The sequence below is a fragment of the Octodon degus genome, unplaced genomic scaffold (genome assembly GCF_000260255.1).
Source record: "Octodon degus isolate 3935 unplaced genomic scaffold, OctDeg1.0 scaffold00264, whole genome shotgun sequence".
Classification (NCBI taxonomy): domain Eukaryota; kingdom Metazoa; phylum Chordata; class Mammalia; order Rodentia; family Octodontidae; genus Octodon; species Octodon degus.
The window spans coordinates 1,375,428-1,399,408 of NW_004524840.1; the positions used below are offsets into that span (position 1 = coordinate 1,375,428).

The 23,981-nt window shown below is 37.0% G+C and overlaps 1 protein-coding gene across 5 annotated transcripts in view; it reads right to left on the minus strand.

The window, feature by feature from the left end:
- Grik1 (glutamate ionotropic receptor kainate type subunit 1) overlaps positions 1 to 21,597 on the minus strand; it is a 453,759-nt gene extending 432,162 nt beyond the window's left edge. For 3 of the 5 annotated variants that reach the window (XM_023706583.1, XM_023706582.1, XM_004646302.2), the window contains exon 1: positions 20,929 to 21,597. In XM_023706583.1, coding sequence (XP_023562351.1) covers positions 20,929 to 21,046 — 118 coding nt within the window. In that variant the 5' untranslated portion in view covers positions 21,047 to 21,597. The remainder of the gene's footprint in view (positions 1 to 20,928) is intronic. The other 2 variants (XM_004646303.1, XM_023706581.1) reach the window with 2 other exon arrangements.
- Positions 21,598 to 23,981: the final 2,384 nt, after the last annotated feature.

Here is a 23,981-nt window from a genome sequence, read left to right on the forward strand (position 1 = left end):
TTGCATACTGTTGTCTTCATCATGGTTATTCAGAGGACAAGATACAGACATGGTATCTTGTCTAAACAATATTAGTACAAACCTTTCTTCTCATTGAACTAAGAGAAAGTAGCTGTATATCTATCCTATCTTGCATATACATAGTTATTTTTTCACTACAAAATGGTCCTTTAATTATATCTCTGTTTGGTTTGTTTTGTCAGAGATGGGTGTTACACTGCAGTTAGAGAAGCTGTATTTGGAGAGGTCTTTAAAGGACCTTAACATACTTGAAGCCAGTCTAAAGATTGTAGGTACTTGACTGAATTCAGCAAAATAACCCAATATAGTCCAACAGTCCATAATAGTAGTGGGTTATCAACAGAACTGGCCATTATCAGAAGTTGTTGACTTGAGCCTTTTACAGCTCAGCATATTGAAGTTCTTAATTACCAAAAGCCAAATTTATTTATAATGACAACGAATTTCTATAAGCTTAATGTTATGCCTGTTACAGCAAGTGAATGGTGTAAGAATTTTATTCTTTTTCAAGAATATGGAAAATGAGGCAAAGAATATAGTGATTTTTATATTTCACCTATGACCCTATATTTAAGATTTCTCATTTTGGTACATGTATAAAAGTGATTTCTTGTGATTTCAACTGATAAAATTGCATGACTGGTTCTGCTACAGCAGCTCTAGTCAGAGGCTTGAGTTGTGTCGTGTCTTTCTCTGACCAACTTAAATCAACTGCCCTCTCTGAAACTATACAGCTGCCCATGTCTTCCACAGAGGCAAAAGCAAGTGTTTTCCAAATGTATGGGGAATGGAGGGAGTAAAATTTAAAAAAACTCTCAACATAAAAGTTTCTAGACCAATTAAATAACCACTATCTGTCTCTTGGCTGATATTTATTAACTTAATGCACCATGTCAGTAGAATTTCCAAATTAAACTACTTTATTCAAAGTTATTTCATTTCCAAATAGCTTTGCAACTACTTTCTCCCTAAATTAGCTTTTTGAAAATGAAATACTTTCTAAAGTGAAATTCTCATTTCTGAGCTGTGCAGAATGTCTTTAGGTTTAGAAAGTACAAAGAACAGACTTATAGTACCTAAGTGAACAAATGGAGTCTCTCCGATGCGAATATAGTCCCTATTTGAAATGAACCCTATGTTTCTTGATGCGCATTTAAGTGGTAAGTATGATTTGTTGTGTAGAGTAGAAATGTATTCTATACAAAATGTATTCTATACATTTTGGACACAAGGGTAACCTAATGGGGCCAATTTAGTATGTTTTTGTGTATATATAATGTACTATACAATTATCATATTTTATTACATAAATATACATATATAAAACACATTTTTCTGCTAGCAATGATACCTAAGCCTTATAAATGAATAATTTTCTAAGAATGCACATATTTTACAATATGAAATTTTGTGATGTTTTAGAGAAATGTACTATAGTATTGCATAAAAACTGCCAAAAAGATCATGGTCATGACCTATCATTAACTTGCTTCATGAAATTGAGTATACTGTTTATTTTCTTTCCCAAGTTGTCTCATTTCAAAAATGATATTAATATAGACAGTAGCTACTACTTAGGAATTCTAAGAGAAAGCTATAAGTTTTGTTATGAATCACAAATTATGTGCAAATAATGCAAGAGCATCAGGAGGAGTGGCTGTGGACTCTTCACATGAACCATGTTCTAAAGACTGCATGACCTCTTTGGCATAAGTTCAGCTGCTCTTCTCCAAAATCCTAAGGAAATAGATAGAGCCAATCCCATTTCATATGCAGAAAAATGAACGAGAAGCCAGACAATTTGCATCAAGTGACATGTGGAGCTGAAATTTAAATGCATAACATATTCATAATCAAGTCCTTCAATCATTCAGTGTTAACCAGGATAGAGTATGTATTTCTTTTTTTTTTTTCTTTTTTTAGCAGAACCAGGGATTGAACTCAGGCCCTTGTGTTTGCCAGGCAAGCTCTTATTCTATCAAGCTATCTCCTCAACCCCTAGAGTATCTATTCTATTTAAATTAAAAATCACTGAACATATGCAATAAGTCTCATTCACAGTAAAATAATGTTTTACATGCTTCCAAAGGCGATATACGTTTGTCAGATACAATTTTCAAAGTGTCACATTCCAGAGAGCCACCAAAGATAAGCATAATAAACATCAAAATTACTAAAATAGAAAGGTAAGGAAAGTTTTATGAAAATTGTGTATGGATGCAAAATATCTAATATACACATCAAATTTCATACTTACGCTATGCTTGTGGTTATCTTACCAAGGTATGTCTCACCTAGTTGCACCAAATCTTTCCCAGCAGCAAGCAGATGGCACGCTCATTGGAGAGAACTCGGAGTGTTTAATAACGGCGCTATTTATAAGTTTGTGATAGATTTAGAGGAAGGCACAGCATGGTAAGGGAACTCTTAGGGTTAACTACACCTGTAAGCTACCACTAACCTAGCTAAGGATTAAAGCAGCAAGAAGGAGAATCACTGAGACCCTCAAATTGAGGTAAGACATCAACCACTGACAGCTTACAAAATCAGCAGGGAAAGAATCAATGAAGTCAGTAATTAAACCACATCCTGTACCTCTCTTCCTATCTGATAGCATTTTGCACTGGGCAAAAGCAGCATGAAGCCAGAAAGTAAGAGGAACATTTGATTCAATTCCAAAAGACCAGAGGAAGTTCAAGGATGGCGGAGTGGTCCAGGATAGATACACAGAAGCTGCATCACAGCTACTAGACTTCTATGAAAAGGAGCATTGTCCCCGTGGTCTCAGAGGATTAGTACCTATGCACACCGAGTACACATCACAGAATATATATTGCAAGAAATATTACAGCAATCTGAAATTATCAAGGTAAATCTAAAGGTGGCCTGTACGAATGCACCTAGAAAACATGTTCCCAGTGATTTTGTATTCTTGACTTTGCAAGCTCTGGAGATACACTCTGGCCAGCTCTTTTTTAATTATTCACTGGACAAAGGCAGAATTCCCTGAACTTATTATAGAAGAAGCAACAATTTTCAGAACACATTTCTAAGCGAGAACCTGTTCCACTGTGCAGATTTAATATTAGATATTCTCATTTGACTTATTCTTAAACCTTATTTGTAAATGATATTATTCACTTAGAAAGCAGGAGGATATATGACCTACATAGTGTTTAAAAAGCATCCATTCTCTTTTCAGCAGAAGCAAATACTTTAGAACAATGGGAAAGTACTTCTTCTCACAGTAAGTATGAAAGAATAAGGACTTCTCTGTGCCTCAGTTTCCTTAGTTTGTAAGAACAAATAAAGTTGTGAATCCTTCCTGCATTTGACATCCTTTGATTCCCTGTATTCTTTGATCAGGGAATGGGGTGAGTGAAAGATTACAGAGCCAAGACCAGGGGTGTTATACGATGGGAATCAGCAGAGATTTAGGCAAAGAGAAATATTTTTCTTTGATTTTTCACCCCAGGAATTCCCTGCTTTCCTTCCTTTGTTCATAGTCACTCAGAGGATAATACGAACATCCTACTTCATTTCTCTCTCCCTTCAAAGAATTAAATTTTATCCCTGGAAAAAAACTGCTACTGGTTAAATAAAGCTGTAATTTTAACCAAATAATCACCTTTATTTTCTCCATTACCTAGAAAGAGTCACTAAAAAAAGATATTTCGCACCAATGTTAATAAAAGATGGAATTGTTAATGAGACACACATCCTTGCCACCTTGGATCTCCAAGCATGCTGTCCTCCCTCCAGGAGTTCTTTCCCTATTTGCTAGTCAGTTTGTGCTCCTCCCCCCAGATGAAACCTTTCTTATGCTGTGTTACACTCTCGATGTGAGCCTTTGGCTTTCTTAAACCTTGTTATCTCTTTCATTAATGACCCTGTCACTTGTAATATTGTTCAGTTGACAGCGAATTATTTGTTTGCAGTATCTCATTCATATCCATATGACTTTCTTACTCTGTCAGTTCCGTAAGGATAGACTGTCTGCCGTGTTCATGAGTGCATTCCCGTGACCTGCACATCGCAGACATTAGAAAAAGATTGGAGAGGCAGCAAGTGATACTATGCCCCATATTTTAGATGGATATATCCTCAGAAGACATAAGATAAATACTTGGCAAAGAAGATGTTACCAAAAGTACATATGTTTATGCACAGGAAAATACATGATTGATATTTCTTTTCTTTTTTTTCTGGAGCAAGCCTTCCAAAGTATCTACACTAAACGTGAGCTAAGTTTGTGCTCACCATTTCGAGGCTAAAATTAAGCCTCTTGCTGCTGACATTTGGGCTGATTAGCTCTTTGGTATGGGGAGTGGTCTGGTGCATTCTAGGGTGCGGAGCAGCATCCTTGGCTTCTCCCCGCTAGATGCTGGCATAAGCTCTCCCTGTCTCCAGAGCAGAAACAAGCAGCTCTCCCAAAACATTGCCAAGTGTCCTAAGGGGGAGAAAAGTCATTCAAGGTTAAATATCTATGTTGCAAGAAGACCTTCACACATTCAAACTAATACCTAGATATAATGGTCTGTTAAAATGTTAGCATGACATTTTTTCAAAACTTCACAATAAAAAGGGATGGTTTGATGGGTTGGGCCTCTTTGTACAGCCCATTGAGAACCTTATTAATTCAAATTTCAGCCAGTGTTTATGCTTTCGTTTTATAGTTTTGAAAATATCGGAATCTGTAATCATTCTCTATGGGACTTCAAGTAGAAATTGAGCCTTTGTAAATCAAATAAATCAAGAAATAATAGGCCAGCATAGGTCAAACATCTGATATCTAAAATTTTACTCTGGTTTTCTATGCTTTTAATTAAGTCCTTTACACTTAGTTTTGTTTCTAGGCTCACAACTCACTTTAATGTATCTATGCAAATTAATGTACATGGAAAGCATGAAAAATAAAATCAGGCAAGGTAATTTAAAAAATCTTAATGTAGTAAATAGGGAATTTTCCTTTGGGTATCAAATGCTCACTGCCTACAGGTAAGCAAATATAGTGTTTCACTTAAGTGGATTTATCTTTTGAAGTCACATAACACAGACATACTGAGTGACAGTATGTAAAAACAAATCAAAGACAAAGTTGAGAATTATTTGAATATAGACTATAGGAGCAACTCAATTGGGTGATGCATTTTTCTGTTTTACAGTTAAATAAAAGATTGCTTCCCAATGATTCAATTTTGTTCATGAAATTCATGCTCTATGTCGTTAACAAAATGGTTATATTAGGAATAACTAGATTTTGCATTGAAGTAATAAGGAAGAGATGATATATAAATATACATGTGAATTAAGTGGTCTGTCTGCAACATATAATATTTAAATTTTAAGTTGAATTCAGAAAACATTAGCATATTTTATTTTTGAGAAAATTTGCTAAATATTTTTTCGTGTCTTTAACAAATGCCAAACTGTGAAAAAAATTAATGTCTACAAATGGAATAAAACTGATTTATAGTTATCTTATAACACATATCTTACTTCTGTTCTTTATATTCTCTAACAATTTAAAACATACGACTTTCCTCTCTACAGAGAGGATTACATCTTTAACACTGTTGCATAGGTCATATGGATCTCAGGAAAAGTAACCCTTAGGGAAATCACTCTTGTTTTAATATTTCTTTTCTTTTAGCCAGTTTTCTTCATGTTTACATGACAAAAATTGTCCCTAGTTAAATTGTTCTTTAAAAAATGTAAAATAACAAGTTGATTTCAAAATGACCAAAGTTCAAACTCATTACCCCTGGTGTTGTGTTCATTAGTCTTATTTCATTATCTCCACAGGGTCCTATATTTGTATTCTCCCCAAAAAATTACTTTCTTGAGCAGCTTTTTGGGTACCCAAAGCATTAGGGAACACTTTTTGCATACAAAAATCAACCATCATGTCACATAGAGATTGTTGAACAAAAATTATTTTTTATAAATCTATATTGTCCAGAAGTGATCAATTTTTAATGCTTGAAAGAGATTCATGTGCTGATTTACACAATTCTGTGGTCTGTGTGTCTATTCAAGTATACGTATAAATAGGTCTCCACAGGTAATATACTTTATTTCTAAGAAAACTATGCTTTTGATAGAGCTAAGAAATATGATGCTGATTTGGATAGTAAGGAATTCATTTATAATGTCACATTTCCTCCATTCAAACAGGCTGAAGAGTTTTTTCTACCTTGTACATTATTTTTCTGTTGTAAATGTCAGGTTTTAAGGTTCTCTGAGGAAGCTATAGTGAGAAGTACTATTTCTGCATTTTTTAGTGTCTTACCTTCATAATAATGTTTGAAACTGGGAAAACTAGATAAAGATTGCCAAAAAATGGTGATGACAAACATAAGAAATGGAAGAAATCTATCATTAACTCAATTTGTAGCTCACCTAGGCTTTTTAAGGATGCAACAGGAATCTTTACATTTATCAAGTTATTTTTCAGCTCCAAGTACAGAGGTGTGGGCCTGGACTTGTAATATATCATGGAATTTTAATGAGCATTTCCCTTCTCTTGGAAAAACAAATAGGATATTTTACAAAAGTTAATGGGTTTTCCCCCTTTTTTTCCCCTCCAGTATCCATATAGGAATAATAAATTCTTTAAACCAAAACATGCTACCCTTCAGATTTTGTTTTCTTGCTTTTGAATCTTAAACAAGTTGTGATACTTCAGCATATAGAATCTAAAGAAATGTGAACAAATTTAGCATGCTCAACACGAGTGACAAAGAAAAACTAAAGCTAGTCCCTTTTAGACTTTTGCAATCAATAGTCCTCTTAGATAAAATAGGCTTTTCCACGAGGATGTGATTAAGATTACAGACAAGTGTCTGCAAGATTCAGAGGGGATGGGAAAAGTTTACCTCTGTTGGTGATCAAATTGTGTAGGTAGTATAGATTCTAACAAAATAGAGGCAAGCAAAAAAAAGTACAAAAATAAAAAAACAAAAGAATAAATGAAAGATGAACTATTATCAAATAGCTATCTAACATATATAGAAGGTCCATATGTGTATGTGAAGCCAGACACACTGACTACATGACACAGTACAATGAGTTTTGTCAGTTGCCCTGGAGCCCAGTTACCGTGACAGGCACACTTCTTTGAACATTTTATTGAATGCTTCACTGAACAATTGATTGGTTTATACATACCCTACTGGAGACAAATGTATACCTTCCAAGTTCCCAACCTTAGAATTTAGAAATCTGAAAGAACTGTGGTGCTTATTCTTTCCCCTATTTTTTTTTAGGTTGGTCTTATAACATTTACTAAAATAAAGCTATAGGTTAATAGAAACAGCAAAGAACCAAAGAATTAAAATGCAAGCTATGTAAAATCCCAACTAAAACCCAGAAGTGTCTGTTGTATTCATTTATTAGCTAACTAAAAGGCCAAAAAAGATGAGACACGCAGTATAATAAAATATTGCAAAACCATTGGCAATTGTCAGTTATCAAAGTTATGGATTTTGCATTTTGTATCCTTTTCTCAATCAAGAAAAAAAATTCTTTTTGAATGTTATATAACATATTTTTCCCATTTTAAGGTTTCTAGTTGGTGCTTGTAGCCTTCTCTGGTGCAGAGAAATTACTGTTATCTATCTATACACTAAAGATTTTCCATGTCAGGTCTGAAGATCCATTGCCATCATGAATAACACAGTAACTATCTGAACCCGGAAGATCATGACCAACTGGCCTCTTTAAAGGAAACAAATGGTTATTGATGCTCTTCACCCTAGGAAAGCAACAGCACCTAAGTAGAAATTCGGGAAAAACTCGCCAAAATGTACAAGACCAGATGTCATTTTTGTGTTTGGATTGAGACCCCATTTTGGTGGAGGCAAGACGACTGGCTTTTGCATGATTTATGATTCCCTGTATTATGCAAAGAAAACTAAGTCCAAACATAGACTTGCAAGACACGCCCATATGAGAAGAAAAAGACCTCACGAAAGTGGAAGGAACTCAAGAACAGAATGAAGAAAGTCAGGGGCACCGCAAAGGCTGGCGTTGGTGCTGGCAAAAAGCCCAAGAGTAGATATTCTGTAGTGCCTGCGACTTTTTTCATGAGAGAATTTAATAAACTGTAAGACTTAAAAAAAAAAAAAGACTTTCTGTGTGAAACCTTAGTTCTGCTCCCAAGTACCACATTATGTAGTTGGGAAACAGTTGTTCAACAGTATGTCTCACTTAGGTGTCTTCACTTCATAGAAGGGTCTCATTCCCACCTTCTGATGTTTCTGCATCTGACCAAAGTGCGTGCTACACCACCGACCCATTAACTTTCTATTGTTCACCTTCCAATAAAGCTGAGATTCAAGTAACAACTATGGATGACGGTGTGGTCATTTGCTGTCTATCCATCCACTCACCTGGATAATAGATATGTTAATCTTAGATCAAACCAAATTACTTGAGAGATCTAAAACGGGACATTCTGGAGGATTGTTCTTATCACCATTATTAATTATATTATCATGGTGTTACTTGAGCACTTTATAAGACACAAAGGTGGGAAACTACTGATTTTATTATACAGACTTTCATCTGTAGCATCATTTATTTTATCAAGACCACAAGTTGGATTTCTTTTGGATTTTAGCCTAAAAAACCCTGCAATTTGTAAAAATAGCTTGGCCTTTTTCATTGTGGTTTTTATCCTGCTTTCTTACTTTCTTCAACTTCCAGAAAGTTCAGACAAAATTTTCTGCTCCGTTCCGGGAATTCTTTTAGAGAAACATCCCTGACTTTATCTTGTTTCCCATTTACCTTCATTTTCATTAGTATATTTTATCAGGTTCTAATACCTGTGTCTGATTTCCATAAGCTTTTGAAATATTTTTAGAATAAGACAAGCTATAAATATAAAAATGAATAAATGAATAAGTAAATGATGGAGAGTGTGCAGAAACATAAATTAAAACATCCTCTGAAGGAAAAAGAAAAGGTCAAATGTTACTTGCAAAATCCCGAAATGTACTTGAAAGATTACTTCATATGAGACAAAAGGCAGCACACACTTCAAGAAGGGCATAGCAAACTTATTTTAGGGTGCTTTTCAGGAAGGTTTACCAATTTTGTTTTTCATAAGTATCAAATTAGCCATGCATTCATTCCACTTTCTTAAATCTGACATACAGTGTGAATATGAATCTCAGAAACCCATACTGCAGGTTGCCTTTCTAATTTTTTAATGAAATATTCACAAAATGACTGCTAGATATTCTTTTTTTTTAGTGCCAGATATTCTTCTTTAGCCTTCTACCCTTGCATGCATATGTGCACAAGAAAGGATACCACTTGTTTGAATTGTTTCAATTAATTCACAGTAATAAAAAGTATTGTGGCAGTGCAATGCTAATGGTTCTAAATTCCTATGGAATATCCCACTCATTTGTAATTGGCATTTCTCTGAGTCTTTTTGAAAAATAAAGATATTTCTCTACACTAAGATAATTGTAAGATGAGTTCATCAGAAAAACTCACATAACACAAAATTCAAAAGTAAAAAAGGAATGTAACACATTTCTGTAAGATTTTTTTTGTTTTAAAGAGACTAATTAATTAGAAACAAGGAATTTCAAAAAAGCAAAATGATAGGAATTCAACAAAGGTTGTTCTATTGCATATTGTTATCTTCAAAGTAATTGCTCAGATTATCAGATATAAGCATGTAACACCATTTTTTATTGATGTTGAAGCTGGATTGTAGAATTGGTGTAGACTTGCCTCTCTGGATCTCTACCAAGATGATGCTTCAGTCTCCTTGCCTAGCCTCCTTCACTTTTAAGACACACATCTAATATAGTTTTCTAATTGCTGCGACAAAACCTGACACCCACAGTTTAAAGGAGAACAGATGTACTTTGGCTCATACTGTAGAAGTTTCGATCCTTGCATAGCCACCCTGTCTCCTCTAGGTGGAGGAGACTGTCTCAGGCCACAGTACTCAGGAAGCAAAGAAAGCAGAGGGAGGAACCTGGAATGGGAGACACCCCAGGTCACCTCAGTGCCCTGTCTCTCCAGACCAGGACCCCACAACCCCACTGTTCACGGCAAGCCAGGTGCGGGATCCCACATTCAAACTCTGTACCAAAGATCTCATGAGGCTTTCGGGCACCATCTAGATATAAATCATAACAAATGCTTTGTAGAGTCTCATCATTTGTAGAAATAACATTGGTGATTCTGTGCTCCTTGCTTTTTTGAAATATTTATGTAGCTTGGTCATTGATTACTATTTATCACTCATTCAAATATGGATATTTAGCACTTTTGAAGTGAGTTGTATGATGAAAATGAAGTTGCAGGAAAATAGGATTGAGAAAAGTTTTACAATTGTGACTTGGTGACCAAATCACAATTCTGTGTCGCAAACTGACAAGTTCCAAGCTATGTCAGTTTACTTTTCTGAGGAGTCAAGTTTTTCTGCCTAGCTAATGAGAAAGTTGGGCTTCAAAATCTTTAAAGGCTCTTTCATGTATTAAGCACTATATTTTTTCATTTATTTTTAAATTTTTATGAATAACTTGAATATTCATTATAGAGAAATATTTGTATTTTTTAACATATACATTTGTTACAGCTTATTCAAAAGAAGTGCTGGGTCTGATAACTTTTCCTTCACTGTTTACTTCCATTTCTAATTCGGAGTTACAATTCTGAGAAGAGTGTGCAGTACATGTTCTGATACTGAATGACTATGATAAATTTATTGTGTTTTCCATTAAAATATTGTTTTTCCTTAATATGTTTTCATTGTAGTTTAATACTGTTAATTCTTTTTTCTTATTTTTTTTATTTTAGGGAAGGGTCTTCAGGGTATTCAGAATCTCACTTACGAGATCGGACTCATAAGGATCTGCCTGTTTTACAACGTCCCAAGAGCTGGGATTACAGACGCACGCCACCACGCCCAGTCTTAATCGTGGTCTCAGCATGCCCAGGGGCGGGGCCAGCACGGCAGGACCGGGGATTGAAACCCCAGCCCCTGCACCTGCTTTCAGGAGCTTTCATCGCTGAGCTATTTGGCAGGCCCCCAGTACTGTCAATTTTGCTACAAATGCTCCACACATGTAGCAAAGCATCGTCAATTCGGCCTTAGATGACGTCTTGGCTTCCCTAGGCCACAGTACAGATATTTCAAATGCAACTGTAGCCTGACAACATTTTGAAGGCATAAAAATTTGTCACAGATAAGTGTCCTTAGGCTATCCCACCCTTCCTTTCCCTCTTCCTCCACTGCCAACAATGGAAGACAAGATGTCTACCCTGTAGCCCTTTCATAGTTTATTCACAGTGAAATGATACCTGCATATGCATGTCTGACTTTTCATACACTAGATGGAGAAAATTATCAAAGTGACAATAGCAGCAATGTGACACATGTGACCCACCCTCCCTAATCAGAGATGGGGGTAAAGATGTAATGAAGTTGGACACCGGAACTCTGGCTCAGCATGGAAGAAGCTGCACCTCTAAATGTCCTAAGAAAACAACAGCAAATGCTTCTCTCTTCAAGCCAGGGATCTTTAAACTCCAAAGGGAAAAAAGTTTAAAAGAAATTCATGTACCATAGTGTGTATTTTGTATTGGAAGCCAGGACCCTGATGTGGCCTTACAGGGAAAGTGCGAGCTTGTGTTCTTAGTTAAATCTAAATTCAGGGAAATGAACCAGGCTCCATACTCTTGAGGTTGTGACTATAAATGTTGGACATAAAAGTTGCACATCTTCATGTAGCATCCCAGTGCACACCAATGTCAGTAAAGTCAAACAGAGGACTGCGGAGGTAGAAGGGAGCAGCGGAAGCCCCCATGCACCTATCTGGTCACCACCAGTTACTCTATCACATGCAGGAGTGAGTTTACACAAAGATGCAGCGAGGTAAGAACTGCCAGAGCTCAAGTCCACTCACTCCAGAGAATGCTTGTTATGCCCATCTACATGCAAATAACTGCTTCCGTGATACACATTACCAGGATAGTCATGGTAATGTGTCAATTTTAAATGAAAGAAACAATAGGGATCAATATGAAATATCCACCCTAGTCTACTCTCTTAGCTAAACTAAGTAACTTCTTCGTTTTGCATTCTCAAGATAGAAGTTTTGATCTATAACCAAGAAGGAATCATTTAAATTCCTCATACAAGTGATATAAAATCATGTTTTACAGTCTGTATTAATTGTAAGCATTTTCCACCTTAATACATAAATTTCCTCATAAAAATTGTATTTACTGGGTCCTCCATTTCTTAAGCCTATACTATTTTTATAGCTATTCTCTCTTGTTGAACATTCACAATAGTTTATAAAGGTTCTTGCCAATTCAGTGAACATGTATAGAAATAGCCTTAGGGTTCAAATATATCCTGAGAACAAAAGGAACACATACTGCCTCGAATTCAAAAGGCAAATGTTGCCTTCATACTTGAAAGTATCTCAGTACTCCATTTTTAGGAGGTGAACTACAGTAACATCTTATACGCTATAAACTAGCTAGGTCATCAGAACGCGCTTCTGTTTATAGATGGACTAAGTATGTAATCCAAAATTTCAGAAATTTAAAATTTAGGAAAGAAAAAAAGATCTTAGAAGTTATAATTTAGTTCTCATTTTAAAACCCATACACTTGATTTTCACCTTCCTTTCCCCAGGCTAAATTATGAGGTACTTTATCAGCTCAGAGAATTAAGTATTGATTTTAAAGTTATATTTAGACAATTTTTGCTAAGAAAGGAATTCTTGCAAATAGCTTGCTGAGTTTCATTCAAGGGCATTGTACTTCATGCTTTCAAAAGAGTTTGTTACAATGCTTAATTCACTATTTAGAGTTAAATTGTATTTAAGTACAAAATATGTAATTGAAAAACAATACACTAATGAATAGAAACAGCAAGTACCTGACTTTCTGTAACTTTAATTTGGAATCCTAAGGAAGATATTTATCAATATTTAACAATTTTATCAATAACAAGTTTTTTGTAAAACTTGTTATCTTAAAGACACTTCAAGCACAAAATACTGTTGTATTTATTTTAATGATAGTCTTCTTAAAGTCTTTATGTATCATACTGTATGGAATCGACAATAGTTTTTCTTACTATTTCTCTTAATACAGTTAGGTACACATCTTGTTGTGCTGCAGAGTAGGTGAGCACACAACAGGAGAAATCCTTACTCTTGTTGAGAATTTTACTTTTTAAAAGATTCTAATGTAAAATAGTTTTAGCTTTATAGAAAATTTGAGAAAATGTTACAGAGTTTACATATTATCCGTATGTTTCCCATTATTAATATCTTAAATTATGTAGTAGATATTTTTAACCAATGAGCTAATATTAATACACTATTATTACAGAATTTGAATTTTCTTCAAAATGCTTAGGTTTTACCTAATGTCACTTTATGCTGCAGGATCTTACCCAGAACACTGTGTCACCTTTACTACCCTTATGTCCTTTGACTCCAGGTGGCTGCGAAAACTTTTGAGACTTTCCTCTGTTTTTATGTCCCTGACTGTTCTGGTGAGTATTGGTCAACTATTTTGTAAAATGTACACAGCAGCTGTTGTTAACATTTGAGTGTCATTGTTTCTTCTTTTCTTAGTTAAAAATGGTAGGAAAGGTATGTACGTGTAAAGAGATAACTCCTGTGTGGATTGAGTTTTAGTTGATCATAACTGAAATAGATGTTTACTCTTAAACTTCTCTGTACATTTGGACTTATTCACTCTATGAAAACAATGTTTAATTATCAGCATTTAATAGTGTGATGGCATCTTTTAAGAGCAATGACTTTTTTTGTTACTGGCATTTGATAATAAAATCATTGCTAGAAAAATAAAAAAAATAAAAATAAAAATTTTAAAAGTAGGTTTTAATAAACTGCTAGGATTTAAATTGATAACTGATTGGACTAATGAGAAATAATAATCATATTTTTATTAAATAAAAACAAAAATATATAGTTCTACTATAAATATCTGCATTATTGAAAGGCATATCTACCTTTTGAATCATTACTCAGTAGAAACGTTAGAGACCATCAATATACCTTTACAAATTGTTTTACTCTGTTGTTTTGCTTTCCCCCATCACAATGGCAAAAGACTAGAAGTTCTACAAAAGATCCAACTTATCTTTCAAACCTGGCCAATGAACATCCCAAAAATTCATAATAATTAAAAGTTTAAAAATTGTTTCACAGCTCTTAGATAATGTTTCTGAGATTGACTTGCAGTCAACAGGCAGTAACTTTTTATTCAGTCAATGCCCTTGTCTTTTAATTGGAAGTAGGAACAATATTGTTTTATATTTTTAGTGTTAATACAGCATTATACAAAATCAAATGTTTAAAATACAAATTTCTGTGAGTCAAGGGGATGAAATAATGTTAAATGACTTGGATATAATTACTTCTAAGCATTTTTAGTAGTTTATTAATAAGAATACAAAATGAAATATATTACCTCTAGTTTTTTCCTTGTAAGGTTAACTATGTTTCTGATTGGCTTATTATTGTATGATAGTGTAATGTCAAGAAGTGGTAGGAATTTTCCAATTTGATATAAAAACTGAATTTCTTTAAATCCAAACAAAAAATTTATAAATTTTATGAAGCTTATGTAACTGGGATATATTCTTTCATTAATTTTAGCATTCTACTTTTCTATGAAAATTTATCATTAAAAATTGATATGGCAGAGGCCAAGGTTTGATTCCTGGTATGCCGTGCCGGCCCTGCCCCTAGGATGTTTTGAGACCAAGATTGAGACTGGGTGTGGTGATTTTTGCCTTTAATCCCAGCGCTTAGGAGGCTGAAAACAGGAGAATCACTATGAGTCCGATCTACATAGTTAGACCCTGAAGACCCTGTCCTAAATACATTGAAAAAAACTTTGATGTGTATTTTTGAATAAATTACTGTGCTGATCTATAAATGTAGAATTTCAACTCATCACAAATTATGTTCCTGAGGAATAATTCATAAGTGTAATATATCCATTTAACATAAAGTTGATAAGTCAAAATCTCTTTAAAAAAACAAGTAAATGATTCAAATCACTTATGAAATGAAAAAAAAATGAAATGTCTTTAAGAAAGGCAATTCCAAAGGTGTTTATAAAGACATGTTTTGGTGTTTTTTGATATACAAGGATTTTTATCTCCAAATCTACTCTTTAATTATATTTATTATAAAAGTTCTGAAGGAAGAAGGGTATAGAATTTGGGTTAGACTCAGAAGCAGCAGAAATTGGGGCCATGTGAGCTTTGATGTGTATGTGTGGAAATTTCAATGGCTTTATTGTCTAATATTTTTTTCTACTGTCTTCTGGGTTCATGAGTTCAGTGGGACATTAATAGTTGTGATACAAGTAGGAACCTCCTTATACCAAACATATAGGAAACACTGGGTTAGATAAAATAAACAGGAATTTTGTGGCAGTATTTTTTTTTTTTTTGCAGAACCAGGAATTGAACTCAGACCCTTGTGCTTGCCATGGAAGCTCTTATTCGACTGAGCCATCTCCCTGGCCCCTTGTGGCACTATTTTAAATAGCCTTTAAAATACCAACATACCTCATGAATCCAAGAACAGATATTCCCCTATATATGCTGCATTAGATAAATAGAATATTCTCAATCACAGATTTGCTAAGTTGTTCACTGATGGAGAGAAGAATGAATCTTTATTAAGGGTTACAGTATGTGGTGCATTGTACATGTGGCATCATGATTTCATCTTTACATCAAATCCATGTGTTTGTTACTATTCCCTTTTCTATAAACAAAACTCAAGAAAAATAAAATCATATTCTTATATGTAGTCAATTTCCAAAAGGGTATTAGGAGTATTGATTTCCTTCCACTTGGAGTCCTTTAATACTCTTCTTGCAAGTAGTTTTTGGGAAATTTAAGAGCATAGAATATACTTTCTATATTAAATGGATAACTATCAATGAAACAACAACAAAAAGAATCAGACGGGAAGGGTATGAGAACTCAGTGCCACTGTCTCCTCCAAAACCAACCCAAGTGACATAATTTAGGTAAAAAAGTGTGTTTGCTAAGAATAGGCAGCAAGAATTCTTCTGTAATTTTATTGCATCCATTGAGTCCTCCATAAAGAGAAACCCTGGAGAGTCCACAAATACTAGCAACTTTCTCTGTTACTGATTGCCTCCATTATAAACTACACAAAAATTAAGCTATTAGCATCCTGTTCTTATGTGTGAGTTTGGTTTAGTATAAAGAGCTGTGTAAGTGAATATGCAAATCCATACACTATGCAGTACAATTTTATGGAAGGAACTTAAAATTTAAGATTAGAGTAGCTTTGCCAAGCTCTTTTTTTCTACCAACTAGTATGTGAACAGGCCAAGTCACCTAAGAGGCAATGGAAACTGGAGGTCACAAACAACAGAAAGAGAGGGAGCATTGAATTCCAGGTAGTGTTAACCTCAGTTCTATCCATTAATGTTAACTGAAAAGTTGAATGATGCAATTAAGTGGCAAGACACATGATTGGCCATTTGCAGAACTATAGTATTATTAGCCAATCGCTTCCTGTTGACAGAGCTACCATACACATTCTCATAGTTTTCAACGGCCAATTGAGGAATTTCAAGTTAATGTGAGGGTTGGGTTGTGGTCTAGGATACAAATGCTCTGTCAGGGTGAATGTACTTCAGGCCTAACAGATCTTCCTAAACAACAGAAACTCTCTTGTGAGTTTCAGCTCCACGTTTGGCAGCATGAACCCTTACTGTTGATGCCATGAGCCTTTGTTCCCTGCTGACTCTGCAATGGTTATGATCCATCAATGGCAGGATATTAATTGAAAACTCTCCAACAATAATATTTGAAAAATAAACAGACCTGATGAAAAACTTGAGTGGTCAAACAGATTGTACATAGCCAGAAAGCAAGGTTCACCGGGGCAGACTCCTCGGCCTTTTGGTTTGCTGTCCTACGTCTTACACCAAGAATGGAGCATGGTAGAGGAGGAGGAATTCAAAGGCCATTGGAAGTTTGAAAAATGAATATTAGAATGATGAGAAATGTAAGGGTTTAAAGAATAGTCATTGATTCAAATACAAATATGGGCAAACCCATCTAAACATTATTGGAACTGGTTGCCTGGGGTTACAATATTTTTAAAAATGATGCCAATATAGTCCATATGAAATAGATTTATATTTATCCTAAGGAAATGTAGGTATTTACACAATGAAGCTGTAACTATAAAATTTCAATGATATTTCCATAAACTCTCACAATGTGTCTTTAAATGGAGTACTTAATTATGTAATATGTTACATAATATATTTACTTGCAGGGTTGTTTGTAAATTACTTAAATCAACATCTTCTACTCTTCTGTGTGAAACAGGAAAGCCAGACATCAATACTGAGTTATTCACAAGTGAAGAGACTTAATATTAGAAGTCATATGTGAACATCAATCAACCCTATGTCCTGATTTCAGAAGAAAATGTCAATAATAAGAATTGACAGTAAAATATTAATAGCCATAAGGTGACTAATTTATCCAGATATTCCTCAAATTCATTTCATACTCTGCTTGCTATTTTGCTTCTTTTAATTTTTATAAACAACTAGTCTGAGGCTCACAATAGTTTTGATTTCTCAGATGCAAAAATGAAGGGCTGCTGAGGTCCACTACTTTGACTGAGATACATAGCAAAATGGAGGTGGGACCCAAGTTTGTAGTTCTACCAAGTTATGCATCAGAAAGCCCAGAGAGTTAGCAATACATCCTTAACTGCATTTACCACCATCTCTATGACTATGTATTTTAAGACGAGGCACAAAACATATAAACACGTCGTTCTGTTATTACAAACATGATGCATCTGTTCCAGAACCTACAGGTATATACAGATACAGAGGACTTTCTTATTTCCACTGGTGGAAGCAGGCCACTACTTACTAATCCTGCTGTATTAACATTAAGTTGACTGATCACTGAGGGAAATGGTAAAGTTCTCAGACCAACCAGATGTGGGTGATAATTAGATGACTATTAACACTCACTGTTGTCCACAGAGAGGCAGGAATGATCCCTGAAGGCCCTCAGAATCCTCAGCAACTGACCCTATTTCTCCTCTGTGCAAACTGCTGGGGTACTTCCCTAGTGCAACATAAATATGTAGGATACGGCTATTCCAGGTCCCCATTGAGAAGGATAATCTCCCTTTATTGCTGCATAGAATTACAACCATAAATTGTACTCTAATATAAATATACAAAATATTTATGAACATATAAGTTATCAATCACTTTTTCAAATATTTAGTAAGAATGAGTTCTTTCTTATATTGCATACCTTTCCTAAATAACTGAAGTTTAACAGACACTCTAGCAAGAGCAATAGACTGCAAACCAATTCATTCAAGCATTTGAATGCCATGTAAGAATGCTATTAAATGCTTGATGTTTATGTCATACTTTAAAGTCCATTTTATATTACTTAAAAATGATGCAAGTTAATCAAGGGTCTCTTTTAGTTGGTTGGCTGAGTGGTTGGCAGTGTTTTGGAAAGTGAAAAATAAGATGGAAATGAATATAAGTTAATCATTCACACACATGCACCCCACACATGTACACACATATGCAAACAAAGTTTCCAACTCCTTTGATATTTGGATTCTAGGTTAGATATTGACACAAGAAATTAACTGTAGAGGGAAAGTTTCCTTTATGCTAAAGCTGATTTTCTTGGTGTGGAATTAGCCATTTAAAACAACTGTGCCAGTCCATTGATATGTGCGGGTTGACATTACCCATGTCAAACACAGGTCACACAGAGCCAAAGAGAGAGACCTCTGCAGTGTATATAAACAACATCAGGACACACAATTTCACTTTATCCATATTAGCCCTTATTTAGAAAAAAAGAAACTCATCTTGTAGTGTATATTTTAAAGTCACTGAATCAATATTGGTTGTTTTCACCTTAAAAACTACTTTTACGGGGGTTAGGGAGATATCTCAGTAGAATAAGCGCTTGCATGGCAAGTGCAAGGGCCTGAATTCAATCCCCAGTTCCACAAAAAAAAAAAAAAAAAAGATTAAATCTACTTTCAGGGCCAAGAATATTGCTCAGTGGCATAAGTCACAAGTACAAGTACCTGCCTGGCAAGAGCAAGGTCCCGAGTTCGATCCCCAGTACCCAGAAAAAAGAGAAAGAAAGAAAAACAACATTAACAACAACAACAACCTACTTTTAAATGCCTGTGATTGCTTGGAGGTTGTATAAATACTCAGATCTGTGAACATATATGTCCAAGAATGTCCTTTTCTGCTTAAATTTAGATTTAGAAGATGCAGGAAAGAAAATTCTAACTAATTTAAGTGGGGGTATCACCATTTCTATGCTCTTTAAACTTCCTTCTTTTAAGGTGGACAGGACACAGGGAAAATACCAATTAAGTTAATAAACATTGGAAATTCAACCACATACTCATTACTTGTGTTGTGTTGTTCAAATGTTTATCATAAATTCTCTAAATATGCTTGATTCCATTCAGACAATAGGGTATTAAGACTAGAACGCATCTCAGACACAAAAATTGTTTAGTTATAAGCAATAGTGAATCTTGTTAAAAGAAATTACTTTGAAGCGCTACTCATAGAGTCTAAACTCATCTAATAAATGTGCATTATCAGATCATTATTTATAGTTAGAACATATACATCTGTAGGACAAGTACAGTAGTTAAAATTTGGGATCATTTCTTTCCATGAGAATCGGACCTCACTTGTCTAGAAAAGTAAAAGGCAGTTCCAAGCAGGTAGCTACAATTTCTTGGTGCATGGATGTGTTCCATGACAAAGCAAGGCAAGGTATAAATTTGTGTAAAGTAGGTGAGACTAGGACAGCAACAGAGCTGTCTGCTGCTCACTGTGTCAGGGCGTGAGAACCACAAGCAGCCCTGTGGGTCCTAGAAAGTGTGTGAGTTGAAAGTTCTTTGAGTTCAGCGCTTCAGTAAATCCCAGGCAGGGAGTGGAGGGACCTGCCTCTTGCTGCCACCTCACCTGTCGCTGGCCCTCTCAGAGACTGTGTCTAAGAAGCAGGATTGGCCAGAGAGGAAAGGACACAGTAAGACTTAAAATTAAAAGCAGAATATAAGCTGGTCCTAGTTTGTTTGCAAAGAGAGAAGGTGAAGTGATGCGTTAACCTTCAAAGCCCACAAATTGCTAAATGCCTCCACAGACTGAGTTTGATGCCGTGAATTTAGGTGCATGGACATCAATCAAGTGAGAAGCAAAGACAAGGCCCGGTAGAACGAGGAGCAAGACAAAACCTGGATAGTTTCTGATTCTCCTCCCCACTCCTAGCACTTCCAGCCAGAAGTCAGACTCCTACTCTGCCCACTCTGGACTTTGTAGACTCTTCGTAGAAGAACCCAACTCAGAGATGAAAACTTGTGGCTCTGGGCTAGCGGACTCTGAGATATCCCCAAGTCCCCTGTGGTCCTGATGTTCTACTTCTGAGCTGCTCAAGCGCCTGCATCCTGAAACCCCGGAGGCCAGGCTGCTAGGAGCCAGGGCTATGGCTCTAGTGCACGGACATGCATCCAGGGAGATGGCCGATTTCACCAGGCGCCCAACTCCAGCGCCTGTAGGGGTGGACCTGGAGCCCAGAGTCGGGAGCCAGCGCAGGAGAGCCCGGATCCCAGCACTGTCGCCTGCGTTCTTGGAGCCGGGGTTGAAAAACCCGCCAACCCTACTTCCCGAGAAGCTGGAGACTAGGCGACTCCTTCTCCGCGCCGCCTTCGGTGCGCACTGACCTCCACCCCCAGTCGCGGGAGCGACCGCGTCCCCAGCAGGCAGCCCGAGAGCACTGCCGGGTTCACTCACCGATCCGGAGTACTTGTGGGGTCGTGCAGGGGAGGATGTGGAAGAGGAAGCCGAGGAATATCCAGCTGATGTCCCTGGTCGGGAGCCCGGGCTGGGCGAGGAGCTTGCCGCGCTGCATCTTCTTAGCTTCTTAATTCATGCCGAGACACAGCCGTGGCCGCGCGTCAGAGCGATGAGCTGCTTCGCACTCCGGCCAGCTCCCCGCCTCATCCTCCTAGGATGCTCCGGTCTACACCCCGCGCGGAGGAGCGAGGTGGAGGGAAGAGGCGCGGGGACCGAGCTGGCTCGCCAGGCTGAGCTGCTGGGGCTCCGTGCTCCGCTTCTAGCCCATCACTGCTCCTCCTCTTCCTCCTCCATGGGCCGCAGACCGCGGAGCTCAGCGCGCTCCGGCTCCGGAGCCGGGGGACCCGCCGAGGAAAGTTATTGCCTCGATTTGCGGGAACGTCTTGCTCATTCGTCCTCTGGTCAGACGCGAGAGTGGGGCGTGCGAGTAGAGGGTGCAAACAGAGGGGGAGAGGACAGGGGGAAAGAAGGAGAACCGAGAAGGAGAGAGGGGACTGGCCAGTTGGTGCAGGGTCTCTGATCCACCCGGCTGAGTTCCTGCAGGTTAGCTGGAATCCGAGCCACGCTCTGCCTTCTCTCAATAGGCTCTTCTCTCCTCCCCTCGCTGGCCCCACCCTTTATTTACCGCCCTCTCCGGCCCCACAGATCGAGACACACTCACAGGGGCTCACACACGCACGCTCCCTCTTTCTCTCCCTCAACTTTGCGCTGTTACTGGAAAGTCCATTGAGTGGTGCTTCCTCCAGACAGATCAGACCTAACCGGTCACAGCAGAGGCAGCTGCGCTGTGCACTCAGTGGCGGAGAGGTCCCTGTGCGCCTGTTAGGGGGTCCGCGATGGCCAACGGTGACATGTCCCATCACTTAATGGGATATCTCCTTCCCGGAGGGCGATATGTCAGCGAGCATCAGACCTCCGGTTTTAACTGACATTTAAAATTTTTAAAACTTAAAATGTTGGATAGAAATTACCACGGTTGAAGAAGAGGAGGAGAATAAGCAGGATCCAGAGAAGGAGGAGGAAGAGGAAGAGGAGAGAAATGAGAAACCTCCAGCACTCTAGAATTATAGTGGCTCCTTTCCTATTTGGACCCGAGATAATGTCTGTTAAATTGCTTCCATTTACAAGTGCGAAACTGGGAAAGAGATGGTTGCCAGCGCTGATGCTTTTCTTAATTTCTTTTGACTGTCACATTTGAACACTGGAAATAGGCTATTTTAACAATGTAGGTTTGGAGACTTTCTCTGTAGAAGGACAGGGACACTTCCCTGGGGAAATCAACATTTATCATGTTGGCTTAATTTCCTTTGAGCTTTGTGGGGAATGTTCTATATAAATGTTTGCTACTTCTGTATTAACATTTCATAGAGCCCTCCCCCCACCCCCAACTCCACAGTAGAGATTTAGGAGAATTTATCTATACTGAGAAAGTTTATAAGAAAATATCCACAATAATATAGTATGCATTTGGAAATAATTAAAAAATAAATCTATCACCAATTTCAAGCATTCATTCATTCTTTCATTCATCCATCAACTGTAGGCTGAATGTGCTGTCAGGTATTACTTTTCTCTGAAGATTTCTGTAACGGGAAAAATGTACTGTCCATCCTTTCAGGGCGTCACAACCTCACAGATGGAGGGTAGTTAGTTCACATCTGAAGTACTGTGGATGGTGCTGGACACTGGGATGAGAGCTGATGAAATAGACATAGCCACAGAGAAGAAGAGGGATTTAGTAATGGCTTTTATGCCTTGAAAGATTGAGGGAGCCGTGGAGAATTAGGGGCATATCTAGTTCTCTTCAGAAAACTGAAGAGCTCTTGTGTTGAAGTAGTCATTTTCAGTATTAGTGAAATGAGAATAAGTTTTTAAAACTTAAATTGTGGAATAGAAATTAGAGGAGAGTAAATTTCAACTTATGTTGGACAGCATTTTTAAAACCACAGAATGTCCAACGAAGTGACCTGCTTCCGCAAATAGCTGACACATTCATTCATTCATTCGTTCATTCCTTCCTTTATGGGAAACCTATTTTGTGTGTGCCATGGTACCAAATCCTAGAGACATAGCAGAAATACGATTGCTGCCATCATCAAAATCACAGATGTTGAAAAATTTAAATTTCTGCAAAACTGTGAGTTTTACAAAATGGCCCACTGGACAATGAGGAGAAGAAGCCTAACTTCTTCACTGAGGAGCCTGAGAGGTCTTCTTGGGGGATGGTCCTTAAACACTCAGCAACAACAAAAATTCATAAATGATTGGTTGTGTTTCTAAAGTGAGTACGTATACAAAAATTATTAAATGGTCTATTTTGAAGCCTAAAAATTCATATTAAGTGGATTTAGACATCCATTTTAGCTTGGTACATTCAAGCCAATATTTAGGAGACACTGCATGACTAGAGCTCGAGAAATCCAAGTCTAGAATTCAATGACCTTCAGAACAAATCATATTTCTCTGTACATTTGACCAGATTCCAGGTTAGCCTTAGTTCAGTTGTGTTCTCTCCCTGTAGCAGGTGCTGGTATTGCCCCATATTCTGTTCTCCCCTTCTCCTGACATGTCAAAGCCTGTGCCATTTTGAAGGATTGAGAGCCCATGGAATGGGTGTGGAAATGGTAGAAGAGGACGGCAGTGAAAAGGTCTTGCATTCACCTCCCCCGCCCCCCAGGCTCTGTTCTCCTGCCAGAATAATTTAGACCACCACATTTCTAGACGCCCAAATGAGAGCCACCTGGATCCCTGTCTCATCTTTTGCAGTGAAGTCACTCTCAGTAGTTATCAGATCATCACTGATGTATTGATAAGTCAGTGAGAGCTCAAATATTTGCTTGGAACCACTAAAATTGTAAGATGGTTGTTGCTGCAGGATAACCTACTCTTAACCATAAATTCTCCAAGACTCAATATTCTTATTTGCAAAATGAATGGAATAAAAAAAAGTATAATAGCACCACTGAAGGATTATATGAGGGGATATATAT